The 21,196-nt window shown below is 41.4% G+C and overlaps 1 protein-coding gene across 2 annotated transcripts in view; it reads left to right on the top strand.

Moving 5' to 3' along the window:
* Positions 1-591: 591 nt before the first annotated feature.
* arhgap31 (Rho GTPase activating protein 31) overlaps positions 592-21,196 on the top strand; it is a 37,183-nt gene continuing 16,578 nt past the window's right edge. Inside the window, exons 1-4 of one of the 2 annotated variants that reach the window (XM_042725095.1) lie at positions 592-741; positions 9,919-10,021; positions 10,172-10,316; positions 12,043-12,125. In XM_042725095.1, coding sequence (XP_042581029.1) covers positions 642-741; positions 9,919-10,021; positions 10,172-10,316; positions 12,043-12,125 — 431 coding nt within the window. In that variant the 5' untranslated portion in view covers positions 592-641. Of the gene's footprint in view, positions 742-9,918; positions 10,022-10,140; positions 10,317-12,042; positions 12,126-21,196 lie in introns of both variants that reach the window. The other variant, XM_042725096.1, reaches the window with a different exon arrangement.

The following is a 21,196-nucleotide window of genomic DNA, read 5'->3' as shown; positions in this document are numbered from 1 at the left end:
GTCACAAAAAAGAAAAAAAGGAGGGAGGAAGAGAGAAAGCGGGGTTGGGGGGGTTGGGTGAAAGGGGTTCAGTAATGTCCGAACTGGTGAAGAAAAAGCAGGCACTCATTTCTCTCCCCTCCCCTTGCTTCTCTGCCCTCCCCTTTGCAAAAAGTTCTGACATTTCAAGCCTCCACTCAACAGCAGCACGATGACCTCCTGAACAACGTGGAGCAAAAAGCATAGATAGATAGATAGATAGATAGATAGCCCTTGCTTGTTTGACAGGTAAGATGTCTTGTTGGTGTCTTCATTGGTTTTGTGTCGGGATTTTTTTCGGTAAGCTTTCTTGTCAGACTCTTAACTGATTGTCTGTCATGGTTTGTAGGGGGGTGGGAGCCTGGTGATGAAGTGATGATTGGGCGTGTACCGCGCTCCAGATTCATATTTGTTCGCACAAGCTATTTGTTTGGTCGGTCAAGATGTGAGTGGATGATTTCTTTTGTTTTATTTTGTTTGACTTCCTGGTTTGGGTTTTTTATTTTTTTTTTTTGGGTTTTCTTTTTTTTTTTTACTTTGACCACATTTCCCACTTCCGTTGTGGTGCGTTTTATTGGTTTGTGGTTGTATTTGCTCTGATCTGGATAAGTTACTGAAGCCTAATGAAGAATAAGGCTGCCAAGCTGAAGTCCAAAAGGAAAGGAAGTGAAAATGCATTCGGCTGTGACTTGACTGAACATCTGCAGACTTCAGGACAAGACGGTAAATTCTTCTTTTCCATACTCACCCCTCCTCTTGCCATTCATATAACGGTTGCCCCTTCTTTCAAAGCCTCAGCAGTCATAATAAGTTTACTTTATTACGAACCCACACCAGAGCAGCAGCCTGGGCCTCTGCGTAAACATTAGCTATGTGTAATAAACCAACACCCATTTCCAGTGCTGCTTGGGTGATGTGTCTATGTTTTTGTGCTATTGAAACAGAAGATACTTTATGTAACTTTTGAGTCCTTGCAGTGGATGCTTATCATCTTGCTTAAAATGTGTAACTTTAACTCTTAGGTGTTGTCTAATAAATCTACACTTGGAAATAAATCTGAATGTAATCTTAGGCTGACTAGTTATGTAGCACTTTGATTTACCAAGTACACATGAAGCCTTAAAAGAAAATCAAGCGCAAAGGAAATGTTCAGAGGAAGAGGAAGGGGGAAAAGACGAGGAGAAAAGGGGAGGACTAGATTTTAAAGATATACTGTTCATGGTAAATGCTGACATACTGTTTATGAAATATCGTCAAAAAAGTAAGGAGCTCATTCAAGGTAACTAAAAAGCAACACTTCGTCTCATAGTGAGTTTGTGTTATTGAATGTATCACAATAAATTCAGTATTTTGATAAACCAATGTTCCCAACATAAATTCCAAAGTGTGTTTAAATTTTGAATTTTGATGGATATCAACTGCAACAGCATGTGGATCATATCTTTATGCAACTTTTCAAATCCATATCCTAAGCCTTAACATTAAACGAGACAACACAATACTGATCTCAAAACAGTGTGATGCCACCCGTAGTTTGACAGATCCATGTGACTTAACCGAGTTCATCTGATGCCTTTAACTGTGAAACAGACTTTTTTTTTAGATTCTGTTTGCTCACGTTTTCATCATTGCGACAGATGGAATTACCATAAATGCTCTCAAAATATTTTTCATAAAGAATTTGAATCATTTTCTGTTGAAGGAAAAAACTATTTTTTTTTAAACTAAGAAAACACTGTTTTTAACAATTACTATTAAGTTTTGCATAATTCTTTATTGTGACATCAGTTATTTAAAAAGAAACAAAGATTCTCCTTCTAGGGAACTCCTCACTGCGCCCCCTAGGGGCCACATTGGGGAATGCAGCCTGCATGACCGATGTCTGAAGCACGTGTGAAACAACGGCAATCTATTGGTCCTACTGGCCCATGACGTCTTGGGGGGGGCGGTGGTGGGGTGCCAGGAAGTATAAAAGGGCATCTGCTGAATACGTCATCCTCTTTGCTGTCTTCAGGAGCTGTTTGTTTGAAGTGTGTGTGATAGACCAGGGCGGGTGAGCGTTTTGGAGAGTGTGTGCCTCTGTGCCCGAGGTTTCTGACACTTGAGGACACATACGATCTATGTGTCATGTGTCTTGGTCGGGAGCTTGCATGTTCAGTGCTCGAGGGCTCTGAATGCGCTCATTGTGCATGTCTCCAATGAGAAGGTCCATTCGCGTTTGTCCCTCTTCTCAAGTGATGAGTGACAGACGTTTGCATCTCATGGTTCAGGTCTTGCTGCTGCCGAGGCATGGTGAGGACTTGGTTGCGGATTCGCGGCTTAGGACACACGATCTATGTTTTATGTGTCTTGGTCAGGAACTTGCGCATTCAGTGCTCGAGGGCTCTGAACGTGCTCATTGTGAAAGTTTCCAATGAGAAGCTCCATTCGCGTTTGTCCCTCTTCTCGAGAAATGAGTGACAAGCATTTGGTTCCTGCTGGTTCTTGGTGACTGCTGAGGCATGGGGTCGCGGTGTTTCGGATAGCGTTGTTTTTTGTGTTATTTTGGGTTATCGATTCCGTGTATAGCGCTTGAGTTGAGCAGTGCCCGAGGGAATGTGTGCCTCCTTGTTTGGATTCTAACACTCGAGGGCATATTCTGCTTTCGTATTTGTCTCGAAGAAGAGCATGTGCGTCTGGACTCCTCACACATATATTCCTATTCTTGAGGGATGTGGGACAAACCATTTGTTTTCCGCGGCCCGGTTCGCCGTTGCCATGGCACAGTTTATCCCAGCTCGTGGTGATCGCTTTGATCGGCTCGATCCGCACACCCTCTCTAAACGGGTTGTCAGATGCTGCAGATACTATTGGGTTGTTATGATGATGAAATGTGAGCATGGAATCATTTCAGCCTGATCCTGGAAGATTGTGGGCGGAGTATATTCAGCTCTGCCGTGCCTCTCTAATATGCATGTTATTTTGTGTGGAGAGCCTTGCTGGGCGTGAATATATTTTAATACTCTGTGGAGAAATGCTTGTGAGCTTACTTTCCCAGCGTGTTTCAGCACCTAGAGTGGTTATGGGGAATGTTCCTTCCTGTATTAAGCTAGATGGCTTTAGGAGTTGGCTGCCTCCCCAGACTCCTGGGCATTTTTAAGTTGGCGGTCCTTCTGAATCCCGTTTAGTGAGTTTGGGCTGAGTACACTGCTCCCCCTCTGCAAGGTTTTAAGTGAGAAGTCCTGAGTGTAGCTGTCTGCGGATGGATATGCTCCAGCTCAAGATTACTTTGATCTGGAATATGGTGGTCTGAGGGCAGCTATGTTCTAGCATGGCTTGGGCTCCCCTTGGCACAAGGTCTCTCAAGTAAGCGCTGAAGTCTTTGTCCTGTCTTCAGCCTTATCTGATGTTTTTTCCCAGTAATGTTTTTGCCCACGGCTTACATCAGGCTTTGATCTCGGATTGAAGATGTTTATGTGTTTGCTCTTAGCGAATCATTTACTGGTGGCCCGGATCTCTCTCTTGTGAGCTCTTGGTCAATGACATGGTGCTTCGCTAGCCTTTCGTGGGACTGACACAGATTGGGGGTCTCCTTAGTATAGCCATCTGAGGGTGGTTATATTACAGCCATGGTTACGGCAGGACGGGCTAACTTGAATACAGCTATCTAAGGCTAGCTGTGTCTTACTGGCAGTTGCGGTGAGCCCTCTCCTGGAGTGGACCCCTTTCCTAGAGCCTTTTGGTAATGGTACGGTTCACTTGGAACCTCAACCGAGCTGGTACTAAAAAAAGTACCAGGTACCAGGTACTGTACCCAGTAGAAACCCCCCCAAAAGTGAGCCATACCGTTCCGTACCATGCAGTGGAAAAGCGCCATATGTGATAGCTCAGTGATTGCTCCCCTGCCTAGGATTTTAAGTAGCGGTCTCTTGAGCCCTTGCCTAGACAGCGCTATATCCCCTGCTAGGGTTGTAAGTAGATAGCCCACTCTCTGTGGTCTGGGTAGTCTCAGTCGGTCCCCCTTATGGTAGTCCCTTCCTAGATACCTATCTGAGAGTAGCTATGTGCTAGCTCAGGGATTGCTCCCCTGCTTAGGATTTTAAGTAGTGGTCTCCTTGAGCCCTTGCCTAGACAGTGCTATCTCCTCTGCTAGGGTTGTAAGTAGATAACACACTCTCTGTGGTCTGGGCAGTTTTGCAGGAAGGTTTTGCCTGGCTATCTAGGCTAGCTGTGTATGGTTATTCTGGTCTACAAGCCTTCATAAGACCTTTAGAACATAGCTATCCTTAGATGGCTGTGTTCTAGCTCAGCAGCTATTTCTCCTTACTGGGATTTAAGTAGCTATCTTTGAGATCCTCTAGAGGCTTTCTAGTTAGTCTCTTTAGTGGTCTTGTGTATCCAGGCTTATATGGCTCACATAGCATAACTATCTGGGGATAGTTGTGCTCTTAACTTGGGTGGGATGTTCCCCTTGATCTATTCGGGTTTCCCATTTCTGCCAAGTTGTGTGTGTGGCCTGTGGCACAGTGGCATGGCCCCTTTCTGAGGAAAGGCTTGGTGTACGTCTGTCGCTTCCTTGGTGCTCCCCCACCAGGTGGACAGGCATGTGCCTCGGCACGGTATGGCTAAACTTCGTTCCCCAATGTGCCCCCTAGGGGGTGCAGCGTGAAGTTCCCTAGAAGGGGAACGTCTCAGGTTACACATGTAACCATGGTTCCCCGAGAGGGAACGAGACACTGTGCCCCCTCGCCATGCCTTCGGCCTGCCTGTTTACATCTCCTTTAGACAGTGGATGACGTATTCAGCAGGTACCCGTTTATACTTCTGGGTTGTTTCACACATGCTTCAGACACCAATCATGCAGGCTCCATTCCCCAATGTGACCCCTAGGGGGCGCAGCATCTCGTTGCCTCTTGGGGAACCATGGTTACATGCATAACCCGAGATGTTTTCCTCTACTTAAACATCTTGAGACACCTTTGGTTTGCTCACTGGCAATTTTTATACATTATATGAACATAAACCCCATTGTGTGATATCAAACCGTGTTTCCAAAAGCACTTTCAGGAGTTGTAAAATCAGAATACATTTGAGTATTCACCCAGCTGAAAGGCCTGTTTATTCCATGCATTTCTACGACAGTTTTGTATGCTTAAAAAGCCATGTGTAGACAACAAACCAATCTTGGCATATGAAGACTGGCATCCAAAACATATGATAGTGTTTTCAGTGAGATATTCAGATGTCAGCATCTTACTAAACTAAAGCAGAATTTACTAGTTACTGTAAAACACTGGAAAACATATCTGCATGCAAGTCAAAATGAGAGTTTTTTTCAGTCGTCTTCATCTCAGAGAACAATAATTCATTCATCCATCCTGTTGGAGGTCTACACTGCGTCCCAAGCAGAATTTCTGAATAGCAAATTATCTGGGTTTTCCCTAAATCCCCCATTTTTTCTTCTACTTTCTTTAACGTTTCTTTAATATTTTTTTGCTTTGTTTAATTTTCTTTTAAAAAATGTTATGCTTTTGCTGAAGGATGTACTATATTGTGTATGCTGTATATGTGAGGAGTTTCAATTACTCAAGACTGATCTCTCTGTAGTTACAGCTTAATGATAATGAAAAGTACTTTATGAAAGTTATTTTATATAAATCTCTATGATACATTTAGATGAAAGCATTGTGCTTCAGCTTTTAGAGAAGGGTAGATTAATAAGGGTAGACTTCCTCAGATTCTGGATGGTTTATTGGTTCAGAGGCGCTGACTGCTAATGTTTTGATTACACTTTATTTGGTTAACACCTAAGGTTTCTCAAGGTGTCCTTGTTACACTTTACATGTACTTACTATTATAATAACAATAAATTATGCATAGTTACATGCAAGTAACCCTAAAACAAACCCCAATCTTAACTCTAACCCTAACCATATAGAAATTACATGTAGTTATTTAATATTAGTCAGTACTTGTATTAATGTATAATGTATAATTACACTGTAACAAAGACACCTAAAAATAAAGTGTAACCCTTTATTTTACAGCATGTGTACTTACAATACTGGGTAGTATAAGGTAACTACATGAGGTAGGGTTAGGTTTAGGGGAAAGATTAGGGTTAGTACCGAATTATTACCCAGTTATTGTAAATGTTATAATAAGTACATAATATGTACATGCAGTACAGGACTGTAAAATAAAGTGCTACCATTGTTTTTTCCTACAGTGAGAGGGCTATTTCATTACTTTAAATTAGTAGGAATACATTTTTATAGTGAAGCACTTGTATTAGCCTACTTTCATTTCTTTTGCAAATGGATTACGACTCAGTGGTGCCTGGTAATTTAGAATTGAGACCTTCTCCAGTAAAATACTAAAATTAAGTATCCACTGTGGCCTAGTGTTTAGTGCACATGCTGTGATATATGGTGCTGAAGTAGGGCAAGATGAGTTCAAATTTGGCTTGCATAATTTCTGATCCTGTATCCTCCCCCCTTTTCCCATTAGTTCATACTGTATGTGTTGCAGTCCAACAACAAAAAGGCCATCAGTTAATTTGAAAATAACAGTAATAAAATAATAATAATTGATAATATTACAAAATGGGTGAAATTTAATTTAATAGTGGCTAAGAATTACTCTTCCATACTCTTCTAACAGAGTTCCACACAAAATGGAACCCTCCAAACAAAACACATAGGGGAATGTGCCAATGGATCCTAAATTAATCTCTTTCATTTAAAGGAATATTTCTCACACACACACACACAAAAAAAAAATGTAATCACAAATATCTGTTTTTGTCCATACAGTGAAAGTCAATAGGGTCTAAAGTTTTGAGGAGCAAAAAGGACACAAGGGTAGCGCTAAAGTAATCCATACAGCTCCAATGGTTTCTTAATCGATAAAAAAAACCTGACTCTGACGAACAGGCCAATATTCGATTATTCACTTTAAAATCAAATCAAATGACATTGCATTGATAACATCAAACCTCATAGGTCCTTACATGCTGTAATGTCATGACACAACCCTACCAGAACGACTAACATCACCATGTTTGATTAGAGAAATAAGCTGACTGGAAAATGGCTAGATGGATGGGTGTACATTATACCGTATACAGCGAGGCCCTGAGCTCAAATAGTCAGTTTTCCTTTGTTTCCTTCAGTTTCATGGCATGGAATGTAATTTCTTCATATGTTTTCCATGACAGAAAGAAGCGATTAATTTAAAGTGATAAACATCAGGGTTAACAATGTATGGGCTGTTGTGAAATCCCTTAAAAATGGTAGCTCATTGTGATTATGTCTAAACTTAAACATAAATAACAAATAAATCTAAAGCTTAAAGATATCATGTCTGAAGGTATGGTAAGGAAGTGATGAAGTTGGGTGGGAACTTTCCAAAGGCCTTTTAGAATAAGAGGAAGTGTCATAAGTAATACCAGCTGCAAGGCCTGGGTGTGTCAGGTTTCCTCTGAAACAAACAAACCATTTTTAACTTCCTGCCCTGGCCTACCTTCTCCACAATAAGCAGCCTGACAGGATAAAGGAAGGACGGTGTAATAGTACTGTAGTCTACATGAAACACTACTGTTGCAAAGACAGAACAGAAATGTACTGTACATACAGATTATTTAAAAGATTAATGCACAAAGAACACAAACTTTAGTGAACATGTTTCATATTTTGCAATAATATATAACAATTGATGACTGTCTGTATGATACAGAACTTTAAGAAATATCATAGAAAAGAAGTTCAAAATTTCAGTAGTTATAAGTCTCTCTTTTGCCCCGAGTACATAAAATTGATATTTGCTTCAAGGTATTACCTTTAAGGTAAAGGGATTTGGTTTATATTGTCCTTTTCTTTTTTCAATTGTCACACAAAGACAATCTGAAATGTGTCTCCTCTAGAGTTTTTCAACAACTGTGCTCAGATTCTGTAATCAACAGTTACAGATTTTATTATGAACTCCAATAATGTTCCCCAAATGCTTCCAAATATATCTTATACATATTAATTGTGTATAGCTATATATTCTTGTATGCAAATTGTAAATGTAAGTCAGTTGCAATTAGATTTGTGAAATTTTGCACAGTTAGAAAGCAGTCTTTTTAAATTTTCATAAAAAAATACTTTTTTTTTTTGGTCATCAAGTCTTCACCAAAACTGGGCCAGATCACTCCCAGTCCAGCGAGTTGAGGTTGCTCACTGCAGGATACATGAACACTGAGTGCCCACTGTTCACCTGGAGCTCAAATCTCCGAAACTGGCAAAGCGCATTATCAAATCGACGCTGTTTTATAAATAAACCATATATTTGAGTTTCAAAAAACTAAATTCTCGCCAGAAATACTCTTAAAACTACATTTTATTACACAATAACAGTAATATCTATCTATGAAAATTTTGCGAATAAACAGTGGTTGAAATACAACACTGTGTGAACTCAACCAATCAGCATGCTCAGCGCCCAAGTCCCACCCCAAAAGTTCCGGACCATTGAAAAAGTACAACCTAGCGAGCAAATTTTTACCCAGAGCTTTATTTAGATCATGGTTCCCACGGTGGAAACACACAGAGTACAGCCCCATAGTCCCTAGTTCCTGGGGAAAGTTTCTGTGGTGGAAACAGGCTTATTGATAAGTTATGCTATAGAACTGATGATCATACACCGAACCATTCACATTCAGTGCATCAAATAAAAAATCTCCTTACATTCATTGGGACTTGCAAAGTACAACAATATACCAACCAAAAACGACGTTTACTTCAGCTAAATGCTTCTTGGTCATTTGTCAGATCATAATGAAACCATTGAAATAATAACATTTGGTGTGTTTCCTGTACAGTTACATAATGTTGGATTATGATAGTTCATTTACACAACAGAAAGCTGTTAATCTTTTAATCATGTTAATAATTGCATACATTTGACTCATTTACATGTGGTTCATTCAGTCAGCAGATTTGTCCACAACATATTTTCTCTGAGGCGCTACTGTATGGCATCTGAGACTTTATATCTTTTTATTTATTTATTTTTTTTGATTCATCACAGGTTCTCTCGTACGTCTATGCTTTTGTGAAATACACATCTCAAAGGCAGATTCATATCGTAGGGAAAATTATGATTTTTATTTATTTTATTTTTTTTCTGCATACTGAAGGAATGCCGCCAAATGGAATATGAATATCCATTCATATTTGTATGAATTGGCTCAGTCTGAGGAAAAATGGCAGGGTTAGGCCACTTGCAGCACAACAAAACATGAAAATGGCTATATTTTACAGTGCAGTTGTTCCAGATGACTTCAAAATGGACATGCAGTTTATCTGGTCATATAATTGAACTTTATATATATTTTACTCAGTCATTAAACAATAATTTAAAGGAAAAGTTTATCATTTAATCAGCCTCATGCTATTCTAAACTCATATGACTTTCTTCCTTCTGAGGAACACACAAAAAGATATTTTGTCCGAGGAGATCAAAATTTAAGCAATTATTCACTGAAGAACTGAAGAAAGCGAAACCCAAATCTCATTAATGCTCTCTATATTCAAACTTGGTGCATGTAGAGGTGTCAGGTTTCCAAACACCACTGATTCTCAGGTCCCATGACCGATCATGACACTGGTACTATTATTTAGTTATTTTATTTATAATATGGCATCAGAAGACTTGGGATGTAGTTTGCAAGACATATATTCTATGCATTTACAAGACATACAGTATATACTGCTAAATAACTTTTATTCTAATACTTTAAAGGTATTGTATTTTTTTACACTTATGTTTCATTTCGGGTGAACTGCTCTTTTAATAAATTAATCTTTATTGATAAATGACCAGTCATGAATTTGTCCTTTTGTGTGTGTGTGTGTGTGTGTGTGTGTGTGTGTCTAGTTCCTTATGTTCTGAAGACGTGTGCAGAGTTCATTGAGAAACATGGGATTGTGGATGGAATCTACAGACTCTCAGGAATCACATCCAACATTCAAAAACTCAGGTGGGCTGATTTTTAGACTCACCATATCAAACATACAATAGTGTTGCATGATGGGAAATGTTTCCTATAATACCTGAACTTGTTTTGCTTGAATCATTTATACAATCATTTCTTTGTAGTTAGTGTGTGTATCTATGTGTGTGCATACAGACAGGAGTTTTGCTCTGAATCCTGTCCTGACCTCACAAAAGAAGTGTATCTTCAGGATATCCACTGCGTGGGCTCTTTATGTAAGCTGTACTTCAGAGAGCTCCCCAACCCTCTCCTCACCTATGAACTCTACAAGAAATTTACAGTAAGTTTGTAAGATAAAAAGGGATGGGCTAGACTAGACTAGAATAGCAGAATAACAGAAGGCATATAGTACAATAGCCTAGCATTTAAAATAAAAAGTTACTTTTTAAAAAAGTTATTTTTAATCCCCCCTGAGATTAGAGCTGTAGTCAAATCCAGCTTTGTCGAGTCCAAGACCAGGACTAGTCAAGACTGAGTCAAGACCGAGACCAACGAGGTTAGAGTCCAAGTCATGTCCAAGTCCAAAAATTTTGAGTCCAAGTCAAGAGTGAGTCCAAATGAGAGGGGAAAAAAGGATCCTCTTCAAAGCCACATACTTAACAATTGATAATGTATCTGATACGAGAGACAGCATATATCCTATTCTAAGAAAATCATTTTACATTATTATTTGTCTCTAGGACCGAGTTTGGAACTGTAGGATCAAATTATTTTTTATGTATTTTATTTACATTTTATTTACTTTATAATGCTGCTGTTTGCTGACATCATGTCTGTGGTCAAAAATGAAAATGACTGATGCCTTCGCGCAGCGCACACACGCAAAGGGATAGAAGGGATACATTTGGCGCTACTTGGCATGCGCACATAAATACAGCGTAATTTTTGTCACACTGTACAACATTATTAGTATTTCATTATTGTAAAGGGTAAGTTTAAAGCTGGGGTAGGTGTAGACAATAGTAAAACACAATCTAACAGCTAGAAAATTAAATTAGAAACATCTAAACTTTTCAGAATGCAGCAAGTGCACCACTGGTCATGTGACAAGAATCAACGAATCAGCTTCATCCTTTCCCGTGAGAAAGAAAGAAAGCTAGGCCAAGATGGAGAAACAGCTGATCATAGCTGTACAAGGATAGGCATTTTTTAAATGAATTTAGTAGCAGATCTACTGTAAGGGATTTTTAGTGCTGGAAATCCATTTATCCTTTGCTGAAACTTCTGCATCTTCATGGAGAGCAGGTCATGGTTGCTTAGCAACGGCAGACGGCATGGGAGCGCAAGCATAGAGCGCAGCCATAATACAGAGTACTTTGGAAAAATGGAGAAAGCGGCGCGCCTAGCGGTTTCCATGCGTTTTCAGGCACAACATGCAAATGTGGTTTTGTTTTTGAAGGGAAAAATGCATATTGCTGGACTCGGTCGAGACTGATCAGAACATTTGGCGAGTCCAATGACCAAGTCCGAGTGCAAACATCAACGAGTCTGAGACAAGTCCGAGACGATAGAAAAATCTACAGACCTACCTGAGATTATTTGGATATTCATTTATTTTACTACAGATTTAAGTATCATCATTCTAAGACATATTATTGGGAGATATATAGTACCAACTGGTATTTATGTGCATTTTATGTAAGTAGTCTGTTATACTGTCATAAAGATCTCACTGATTTACATTATAAACTATTACAATTTAATTTTACGTTTTGGTCATATAAATATCAGCATCTGCACCAAATTGCATATTGTTTTGCTATGTTTGAGCCTCTGAATAAAACTGAGGTGTTTCCTGTAGTTGTACAAATAATAGTAAACAAGTTTAAGATTAGCTCCATCTGGACCACTACAACCACCAACTTCCATGCTTAAGACAGTTATTAGCTTCCAGGTAATCTATAGTGACCATAGTGATCCATAGACATACATTAAAAACATTAATAGAAAATGTACCAGAAATGATCCAGGAACTAACGATCCTACATTTGTATTTTCTTTCAAAGGATGCAATGTCAGTTAAAGAGGAGCAGGAGCAACTCCGAAACATCAGGAGTGTCATAAAAGAACTTCCTGTTTCACACTTGAGGTACAGCTGACATCACTGAGGATATTTTCTTCCATGACTTTATTCTGTAAACTTTATTCTGTAAACTCTTTATTTACTCACATGCCATTCCATGTCACTCTCATGACTTTGTATCATGGAACACAAATGGTAAAGGTTTGAAGCATCTATCTATCTATCTTTCTATCTATCTATCTATCTATCTATCTATCTATCTATCTATCTATCTATCTATCTATCTATCTATCTATCTGTCTGTCTGTCTGTCTGTCTGTCTGTCTATCTATCTATTGAGAGCACATGCACACTCCTTAAAAACAGTGCTTTCATTCTCTTGACAAACTAACAGATGTTAGACCACATGTTCATGCTGACCATAAACTATGCTTCCAACCACAGGTCGAGAGCTCTAGTTCCAACCACACAACAAATGCTATTTGCAAATGTTCATTGGAACTGTGATTTCAGGAAAAATGATGGAAACAATGGAACTTCGCAACTGTTTATAGTTGACTAGTGATGCTTTTGGGAAATGAACCCCTGAACGAATCATTCACAAATTACTCAGATCCGGTTCCGCAGGAGGAGATTATTACTGTATAATGACTTACATCAGGAAAAATTACCTGATGACTGAAAACTTGGAAAAGATACATTTTAACTACTTTTATGGTGCTTGCTTGAAAGCTCTATTCATTGTAATTGCACAGGAAAGAGTGATCAGTACATTAGTCAGATTTTCTCCTGTTTTCAACAACAACAACAACAACAAAAAAGTCGTACAGATCTAGACTTTACAATAAGGTGTTACATTATTTAACACAAATTAACAATGAACAATACTTCTACTGAACTAGAGATCGACCGATATGGGTTTTTCTATAGCCGATGCCGATGCCGATGTTTAGAGGTCAGGGTCAGCTGATGGCCGATATGTGCTGCAGATTTTTAGGGCCAATATCTTGAAGTTTTCCCCTTCATTTGCATGCTAAAATGTCACACTAATAATAAATGGATGCACAACATTTCTAAACTTATCATCATTTATTGAGCACTGACTTGAACCATCTCTCGAACCTTCATTTTGTGCACTGCACAGTATTAAAATAAAAAATTTATCCAAAGTTAACCAAACAAATCAATAAACTGACCAAGTATTAAATATATAAAACAGGTAATATAAGTATTATATTATATTATAATATATAAGTCTGTTATTGAGACTTAGAAGGACTGTATATTGAGTTCTATTGCCGAGTCTTATTTTGTGTGCCGGTCAGGACACAGGAACCAGACCAATTGCTGAATTGAGGTTATTTAATGAACAGTTGAGTAGGCATGGGCTAACAATCTTGCAGTTGGCTTTATAATATATGCGTGTGTGGTTCTGAAATAAACAAATAACAAATATAAGTAACATCATATGAAATTAGTATCCATATACATTCATCCAATAACTAAAACAGAAACTAAACTGTAATGTGTGCAAATTAATTACAAACATCGTCAAAGAAATAATGACTGCCATGAAACACAGTCACATGTACGGAAACGTGACTAAATAAAAAGTGCGTCACGGATTATAACGAGTATTACTGATGAAACTTAAAAGTCAAAGATTTGGAAACTCAAAGTATCCAGCTATATACAATACACAATATAGCAGAAAATATCTTAATTTGACAGCCAAACATAATATACACTGTGTTTATAATAGTTAACGAGGAGATATTAAATGAATCTAGCATTGCGTCATCTAGAGGCTGGCCATAAATCACAATATAACACCCGAACACAATAATCTAAATGATTAAATAAGAAATGAGAATAGAAAACTTACTATATGGCATCAACGCACACAATAACTATATTATATCCCTGAATGGCATGAATACTCTCGTCTGCACAGCCCCACGTACTGCATTAGTTTTTTTTTCTTGCGCAGTTCTGCCCATAACGGAGCGCTGCTCACTGCTTATTGCATGCACTCTGGTTGTGATTAAGCACATCAGTCTGCACCGGAGTTGCGCATATGTGATTGTTCAGTTATCTGCGCGGCCTTTCTTACAGCCGCCCCCAAATGTGTGGAGCACATTTGTTCCTGGATAAGTACTTAGTTTCAGTAGCTGTGAACAGTTCTTATCTTCATTTTGAACCTCTGATAGAACAATCAGCCTGGCTACCGGTCTAGTGTCGGTTCTGTCATTGATCTTTACGTCCACTGTCCTTACATGTCCATCAGCACTGGGGTAAACTTTGGTGACACGTCCTATAGGCCAGTGCGCTCTCGGCAGTTGAGGGTCCATCATCAGTACTACAGATCCTAGAGATATATCTGTAGAGGTGGAATACCATTTCTGGCGGGACTGTAGACTTGGGAGATAGTTCTTAATGAAACTAGACCAGAACTGGTCAGCCAGAATTTGGGAATGTCTCCATCGGCGTCTGCTCAGGAGTTCAGATTTGGGGTACACTGCTTGGGGCAGGGATCCATCCCGCCGCCCCATCAGAAGAAAATTTGGAGTCACCGGATCAAGGTCCTTAGGGTTAGAGGATACATATCCCAATGGTTTAGCATTCAACATGCCTTCTACTTCCAGGAGAACAGTATGGAGCACTTCCTCCGTGACAGCTTGACTTCCTACTACTCTGTAAAGTGCCGTTTTCACAGAGCGAATTCCCTTTCCCATGTTCCGCCGAAGTGGGGTGCGCCAGGTGGGTTGAAGTGAAAATGTATCTTATGTTTGGCAAGCTGGAGTTGGAGTTCTGGAGACAGTTCCGCAAGAGCCTCTCGTATCTCTCTTTCTCCTCCCCGGAAATTTGTTCCCTGGTCGGAGAACAACTCAGCTGGTGTCCCTCTTCTGGCGATGAACCTCCTCAAGGCCATTAAGAAGGAGTCGGCATTCATACTGGTGAGGATCTCTAGATGTACACATCTGGTTGTAAGGCATTTAAATATGATTCCCCACCTCTTCTCGGTCCGCCTGCCCACCTTAACTACAAAGGGCCCGAAACAGTCCATCCCCGTCGAGTAAAATGCTGGCTTATAAAGGCGTAGGCGTGCTATAGGTAAGTCTGCCATCTTAGGAATTTGAGGGTTTGATTTCCATCGTCTACAGTCTGTGCAGGTATGCTGATATCGTCGAATTGCCTCTCGACCTCGTAAGATCCAAAACTTGCGGCGGATCTCTGCAAACACTCTCTCAGGGCCGGGGTGGCCGAGTCGAGAATCGTAGTCTTGGATCAAAAGCTTAGTGGTGGGATGGTGGTGATCCAGAATAATGGGATGCACAGCAGCTGGGTCTAAGTCTTCAGATTGTCTCAATCTGCCACCAACCTTAATGAGTTCATCTGTCTTGTCCAGCTCTGGAGACAGCGTAAGTAGACGGCTATTACGTTGAACTGTTTTTCCCATTTCGCAGTAGGCTGAACTCCTCTGTGAAGCTATCCTGTTGTGCCCTTCTTAGGATAAAAATCTCGGCTGTACTGTAGTCATCAGCGCTCAGAGCTCTGCTGTTACTTGCCGCCCCTTGAAGCTTCTGGTACGGTTGCCTCCAAAAGTTCCCTCCAAGTGGTGTACTGATGCACATCTGGTAGGTAAGGCTCCTTGTCAGGTATGGTCGTAGTGACTCCACAGAATATAGACTTGCGAAGTTCTGTGTGACACTCGTCTATTACTGTTGTTGGTGGGGTCGGCCATTTGTCTGGGCTTTGAAGAAGAAAGGGTGGCCCATGGCTCCATCGGTTAGGCTCAGCCAGTTCTTCTAGCTTCTTACCTCTGGTGAGGTCATCAGCAGGGTTTTTCGCTGAGTCAACATATCGCCATGAAAGTCGATCAGTGAGCTCCTGAATTTCTGCCACTCGAGTGCAAACGAAAACTTTAAAATCGACATGACTCAGAGTGTAACCAGGACAAGACCGTGGTTGAATCGGTCCAGAGGGTAGTTCGGGCTGATTGGCAGGGTAAGCTCTCGTTCTAACAATCTACTGAGTTGGGCTCCTGTGAGGGCAGCACAGAGCTCCAGTCTGGGCATTGAGTGCAGTCGTTTAGGTGCAATTCTTGAACGGGCTACAATGAAGGAGAGATAAGGCTGACCCTGAGTATCAACTGTCCTCAGGTAAGCGACAGCTCCATAGGATTGTTCCGAGGCATCAGAGAACACATGTATCTCATGAGTTATTTCTTCTCTCATCCATGGCAGGAGGTACGTATGCTCGGGGGAACGTGATCCTCGGCAGGAATTTTAACTCTCCTTCCCAATCCCTCCAGGCCTGTAGCAAATCCTGCGGCAGCTGGGGGTCGTCCCAGTCTCTGTGTTTGTCCCATAGTTGTCTCACTAATATTTTGGCACGGGTGGTGTATGGCAGAATAAAGCCGAGAGGGTCATATTGGCTGGCTAAAGCCTTGTAGATGTTCCGCATGGTAGGAGCATCATAATTCACAGGGCGATGTTTGTATCTCAGCTCATCTGTTGAACAGTGCCAGCTGAGGCCAAGAGCAGATTCAGGGTTATCTATTCGGTCATGAGCTAGCCAGAGTTCCAGATTGTCTGATCGAGCTTCTTCGGGTAGGTGACTGATGACATCAGGCTTATTGCTGGCCCACTGTCGGAGTTCAAATCCACCTGAGGCTAAAGTCTTCCTTAACTTATCTATCAGGGTTCTGGCCTGGTCAGGTGAGGAGAGGCTTTGCAGACAATTATCAACGTAGAAGCATTTCTCAATGGAAAACCTCACATCATCCTCTGGCTGGCTGTGACTGATTACATGGTGCTGCATGGCGTAAGTGGCACAGCACGGACTACACGTCGTACCAAAAGGTAAAACCTGCCACTCATACACAGATGGAATTTGGTCTCTTTCCAGGTCTCTCCAGACAAATCTCAGAAGGGGGCGATCTTCAGGGAGCAGGCGGACCTGGTGGAACATGGCTTTCACGTCACCACTTATGGCTACACTATGCTCTCGAAATCGTAACAGCACTCCTAGGAGTGAGGGTCCTAAGGTGGGTCCAGGTAACAGCCACTGATTTAGGTTCAGACCTCGGTACTGGTAAGAGCAGTTGAACACTATACGATTCTTGCTATTGTGGGTCACCATGTGGTGTGGAATATACCATGATTCAACTGATTGTGTCATCTCATGGTAGTTCAGCTTCCTAACTACTCCGGCCTGAGTCAGTTTCTGAATTTCAGCGTTGTATGCCTTCGCTCATTCCGGGTCTTTAGTGAGGCACCGTTCGGTTTTCCGTAGGCTGGGCATTACCATTTCCTTTGTGGTTCGGAAAAGAGGCATATCTTTGTGCCTAAGCAGCGGGGTGGCATAACGTAAAACTCCGTCCACTTTAACTCGATTGGTCTTTAATTCAAGCATGTTAATGGCCTCTTGATCTTGTCGTGACCTGGTAACCTCTTTCTCATTCTTGATAGGAAGTATGTCCACTTGCCACAGTTTCTCTACGTTCTTGAAAAGCTCTTCCACTAGGGGATTTGTCGAGGTCAATAAACACTGCTGTGGCCGAATGGACTGCTCGACAAGTTGGGTGGGACCCTTTAATGTCCACCCTAATCGTGTCTTCAAGGCTGCCGGTCCTCCTGGGGGTCCTAACCTTACTGGCTTAACAGGTGTAATCAAGTGAGGGTGATCCGCTCCAATTAGCAGCAAGGGCTGTGCCTGTTCAAATGCCTGTATTGGGAGGCCTACAAGGTGCTTGTAACTTTTCTGTAATTTGTTCATGGGGTAAGAGTGAAGTGCAAGACCAAGATGATCTGCAGTGAAGGCATCGGTTATGAGAAAGCTGTGCTGAGGCTTATCGGCTGGGGAAACACGGAATGACACTTTGGACCCGTGGAGAACTTGAATATCTTGACGTATAGTCCGCAAGGCCAGGTCTTCTGGCTCTCCTTGGAGGTCCAGGTGGTGTGTTGCTGCTTGTAAGAGCATAGTCCGCTCTGAGCCATCGTCCAGGATAGCATAGGTGCTCAGAGTGCGCTTACCATGGTGTAGTAGTACTCTAATAACCTTTAATAGCACACGACTTCCATCTACTGGTTTGTCCACATACAGCACTTCAGAAGATGTATTCACTAGACAGCTCTCCTCTTTAGTTGACTTGACCACAGTCTTAGGTGTTTTGGAATTAACTTCATGCAGCACTGGTAGGTGTTTACCTTGACAAATGCTGCAAGGTTTCTGCAGATTGCACTGGGCTGCTTGGTGAGTTCTAGCACATCGCCAGCACCTTCTATTGGTACGGATCCATTCTGATAACTGGTCTGTGGTCAGTTTTACAACCTCTGTGCATTGGTTTAAGAAGTGCTCTGCATTGTTACAGAATGGACAGTAAGGTGCAGTTCTGTTCTTAGTGGATGGATTCACTTGTGTGGGTGAAACGTCTCTCTCCATCGCCTCTCTAGATCCATGTAGCACAGTAGTGGTCCACCTCTTCTGCCGAGGCTCCTGTCTAGGCCATTGTCTCTCCTTAGTGATCTTCACTGTTGATGAACCGTCATATTCCTGGCACCACGACTCATATTGCAGCCACTCAGAGAGATCAGTGAGAGTATAGGTTGTTCCTGGATAATGGAACTTGCTGCGCCTGAACTCTCATCTCTGTCGGTAACTTGCTGCTCAGCAAGCGTGCTACGTGAGATCCGCACTGTAGCTCTATCTCTCCTGGGGGACCAAGGGATTTAAGCATGCCCACAAGTGCTTGGACCTGTAGGGCGAACTTCTCGAATGCAGCTTGATCACCGCGTCGAATATCAGGCGAGTCCATAACACTGGCTATTTTATTCAGAGCCATCTGATGAGGCTGGCCAAACTTTAGATTAAGAGCCGCCATGGTATCAGTGTAAGGTCTGAGGGAGTTCAGATATGAATCTGCTATCAACCTTGCCTCTTCCAACTTCAAGTGATCCACCAGGATTTGGTATTTAAAGAGCTCCGTCCCATCTGGGGGTAGTAGATTCTCTAAAGCTATTTTCATCCTAGCAAACTCACTGGGGTCTCTGCGACAGAAGTAGGGAATTGACGGCATCGGACCTCGGTATATCGGCTCAGAATGTAGAGGAATCTGGTGTCGAGGATCGATTACAGTTCTCGTGTGGGCCCTCATTGGCAGGTATGGCTGTGAGATCGCTGCAGTCTCACCTTGAAGGTAACTCTTGTACTGTTCTGAGTTATATGCTGGACTGGCTCGAATAGGTGGCTGAGGATGGAAGCCTTGTGGTTGACTCAAATGGCCTTGAAGCATCCTGCTTGTCTTTGCTGTCAGTGTACCATGTTTAACGATAGGAGGGCTTTGTGTATGTGCAACAAGAGGCTTACTCTTACTAACAGCTGCTTGTTTTAGAACTTGAAGCTCACTCATCATCTTGTCCACAAAGTCGACAATGGGCTCACTACTGGCAGGCTGAGGTTGTGGGTCTCCTGTCTCTGGCCATGGAGGGGGATCAGGCCAGTCTGCCTCATCATACTCATCAACCTGTACATTAGTGATCAGCTCTTCACAGGGCGGAGGCATAAACCCATGGTCCTAAAGGGAGTGTGGGTAATTGATCAGACTTACGTGGATCCAATGTATTCGACTGAGAGCTCCCTGTAGCTGGTTGAGGAATCTGCTTTAGGCTGCGCACCGTTTCTGCTAGTAATCTTAACTCAGATCTGGTCTCTCTGATTTCAGCTAATGTGGCGTTCAGGTGCTCATCTCTACTTTGCAGAAGATCTTTCTGGGAGGCTGGAGGTGAATTGTACTGTACTGAAGACCAACTGCTTGGAGTGGATAATCTGCTTTTTTCAGCCTGTGCTCTCTCTGTGTACTGATGGGCTAACTGGAATTCAGAAACTGGTCTTTGGCTGTATTGACTCACTGCAATGTGCTGTTCCTCTGTACAGTCATCATCCCTTAGTGACTGACGACGACTAAAAGTGGGGGGTGTCCTCTTGGCAGCTCCTTTTTCTTGTGAACACAACTCCTCTTCTTGCCCATGCCTACTGATTCTTGGTTCAGATAACTGTCTTTGTGGTAGCACAAAACCCATTTCGTACTCATCATAATGATGTGGGGGGTGGGTCCGACGTTTAGGTCTGGTTGAGGCTCTATCATCCATCTTCTAGAGAGAAATGACACACATCCGGCTCGAAGGACCACTGTTAGTGAGACTTAGAAGGACTGTATAGTGAGTTCTATTGCCGAGTCTTATTTTGTGTGGTAATCACTCTCAGGTGCCGGTCAGGACACAGGAACCAGACCAATTGCTGAATTGAGGTTATTTAATGAACAGTTGAGTAGGCATGGGCTAACAATCTTGCAGTTGGCTTTATAATATATGCGTGTGTGGTTCTGAAATAAACAAATAACAAATATAAGTAACATCATATGAAATTAGTATCCATATACATTCATCCAATAACTAAAACAGAAACTAAACTGTAATGTGTGCAAATTAATTACAAACATCGTCAAAGAAATAATGACTGCCATGGAAACACAGTCACATGTACGGAAACGTGACTAAATAAAAAGTGCGTCACAGATTATAACGAGTATTACTGATGAAACTTAAAAGTCAAAGATTTGGAAACTCAAAGTATCCAGCTATACAATACACAATATAGCAGAAAATATCTTAATTTGACAGCCAAACATAATATACACTGTGTTTATAATAGTTAACGAGGAGATATTAAATGAATCTAGCATTGCGTCATCTAGAGGCTGGCCATAAATCACAATATAACACCCGAACACAATAATCTAAATGATTAAATAAGAAATGAGAATAGAAAACTTACTATATGGCATCAACGCACACAATAACTATATTATATCCCTGAATGGCATGAATACTATCGTCTGCACAGCCCCACGTACTGCATTAGTTTTTTTTTTTTTCTTGCGCAGTTCTGCCCATAACGGAGCGCTGCTCACTGCTTATTGCATGCACTCTGGTTGTGATTAAGCACATCAGTCTGCACCGGAGTTGCGCATATGTGATTGTTCAGTTATCTGCGCGGCCTTTCTTACAAGTCAATCATTTACATAAAAGTTTTAGAGCATTTATCAAGCAGAATTTTTCAAGTTTGTTGGA

This window comes from Cyprinus carpio, chromosome B5 (genome assembly GCF_018340385.1).
Source record: "Cyprinus carpio isolate SPL01 chromosome B5, ASM1834038v1, whole genome shotgun sequence".
NCBI lineage: Eukaryota > Metazoa > Chordata > Actinopteri > Cypriniformes > Cyprinidae > Cyprinus > Cyprinus carpio.
This window is presented reverse-complemented; position numbering and strand designations above follow the sequence as displayed.